Genomic DNA, 1,969 nt, shown 5'->3' with positions numbered 1-1,969 from the left:
CCTGTCGGGGAAGACATGTAATTTTGTCGGGGAACAAAAAAATAATTAAAAAAATATTTACATGTAATATTCGTTTAGCCACCATATTGTTTGTGTTAACTGTTCATCACAACAAAAACAACAACAATAACAATAATAATAATAATAATAATAATAATTATTATTCAATGAGAGACTAATTAAAAATAATTTGCGTTCTGTTATGACAAATGCTCATTTATATAGCTTCATGATGGTTGGAATACATCGTGAGGTGAAGCAACCTCGACCATGACAGATTTCATGCAAAATTTCCAAAATATAGAACTTCACTTTCAAGAATGAGGATTTGAAAATAAATTAAATGGTTACATTGCATACTCTTTGTTTCTTGCTTTATTCAGAATGTTTTGGTTTTGGAAGAAGCTGATTTCAACATTAGAAAGCATTGCCTACATGAAGTCATATTATAGTAACTCGATGACTATCAAATAAAGTAATAAAAATTCGCCATAATTCATCAAATATCCGTGGCTTCCAGGGGGGTGAAGCCCCCTGGACCCCCACCGGGGCCCTACGCGGCCCCCTGGCCCCCAGCCAAGTGAGACTCGATTCGCTCCACTAGCGCCCCCCCCCCCCCGTCGGGGCGTTTATCCCCTCCGTCGGGCAGCCGTCGGGCGTCGGGCAGGTCCTGGTGCCACCACTGTTTGAAATGTCATTTTACGAAGGACCTTAGAAACAGAGGTCACTCAATAACGTCATTGGTGACCGACTTCAAAGAACTTAAATAGCAGAAGAATGTGCTGCTCTGCGTATTTGCATTAAAATCGATGGAACATTCGCCCTCCTGCGGTTGCAGTAAAATTTTAATAAGTTATTTTGTTGTGCATGTACAAGTTGACATGCTAGTCCCAAAACCAGAGAAAATGTATCAAGTGTCACGTGATTTTAAGTCAATAGATAAGGAAGGGTTTTTGAAGGAGTTGCAGGAACTTACTGAGACCTACGTGCACCATGGGGATGTTGAATCAGCATTCCAGTAGTACAATAACTCACTGCGCGATCTTCTGGACATCTGTGAAGAAAAGGCAAGTACGTCGAAGGATGCCCTGGTACAAAGCTGAGGTTCACCTTGCTCGTCGTGAGAAACGTCAGGCTGAGCGTAAATGGAGAAGAACTTACTTAGATACTGACTATCAACATTTCTTGGTGAAGCAACGGGAAGTTACAAGTTTAATATGTCGTACAAAGATTGCATACTTCAAGAACCTGTCTGATACTCATGAGATAAAGGATATTTATAGGGTGTTAGATACTTAACAAAGAAAACAACCATCTCTTCCTGTATATAATTCATTGATAACATGTGTAACAATTTCTCCACTTATTTTTTGGATAAAATACATAAAATTCGGAGAGATTTATGTAATGACCATTTCAATGCAGTTTATGATCCATGTGAGAGAGATTTACAATGTTCTAAATCACTGTCCAGTTTTGACTTAATAAGTGAAGATGAATTGTTAAAAATTATACTTGCTTCAGCTAGTAAGTCATGTTGTTTAGACCCTGTTCCTACCTGGTTTCTCAAACAAAATATTAATACAATATGCTTCCTCTTGTTACAGACATTGTTAATGCTTCATTGGCTACAGGTTTGTTTCCATCTGCAGCAAGAACTGCAGTTATTAGACCGTTGTTGAAGAAATACAATCGTGATAAAAATTGTCTTAGTAATTACAGGCCTGTTTGAATCTTAGTTTTCTAGGAAAACTGATTGAAAAAGTTGTTTGTAGTCAACTCACAAATCATATGACCGAAAATAAGTTATAGGATGTTCATCAATCCGCCTATCGACCATATCATAGCACTGAAAGTGCTTTAATTAAGGTGAAGAATGATATCATGCTTTTATTAGACAAGGGTCATATTGTTCTATTGTTATCATTAGATTTATCATCAGCATTTGATACGATTGATAGGGAAATCT

General features: G+C 37.4%; 1 protein-coding gene across 2 annotated transcripts in view; it reads right to left on the bottom strand.

Annotated features, from left to right (window-relative positions):
• LOC117120413 overlaps window positions 1-1,047 on the bottom strand; it is a 4,655-nt gene extending 3,608 nt beyond the window's left edge. The window contains exon 1 of one of the 2 annotated variants that reach the window (XM_033265458.1): window positions 977-1,047. In XM_033265458.1, the coding sequence (XP_033121349.1) occupies window positions 977-1,014 (38 nt within the window). In that variant the 5' untranslated portion in view covers window positions 1,015-1,047. The remainder of the gene's footprint in view (window positions 1-976) is intronic. The other variant, XM_033265459.1, reaches the window with a different exon arrangement.
• Window positions 1,048-1,969: the final 922 nt, after the last annotated feature.

Source organism: Anneissia japonica, unplaced genomic scaffold (genome assembly GCF_011630105.1).
Source record: "Anneissia japonica isolate Jap-2015-1 unplaced genomic scaffold, ASM1163010v1 scaffold287953_len805160_cov178, whole genome shotgun sequence".
Taxonomy (NCBI): domain Eukaryota; kingdom Metazoa; phylum Echinodermata; class Crinoidea; order Comatulida; family Comatulidae; genus Anneissia; species Anneissia japonica.
The sequence above is the reverse complement of the archived record's forward strand: the minus strand, read 5'-3'. Positions and strand labels throughout refer to the sequence as shown.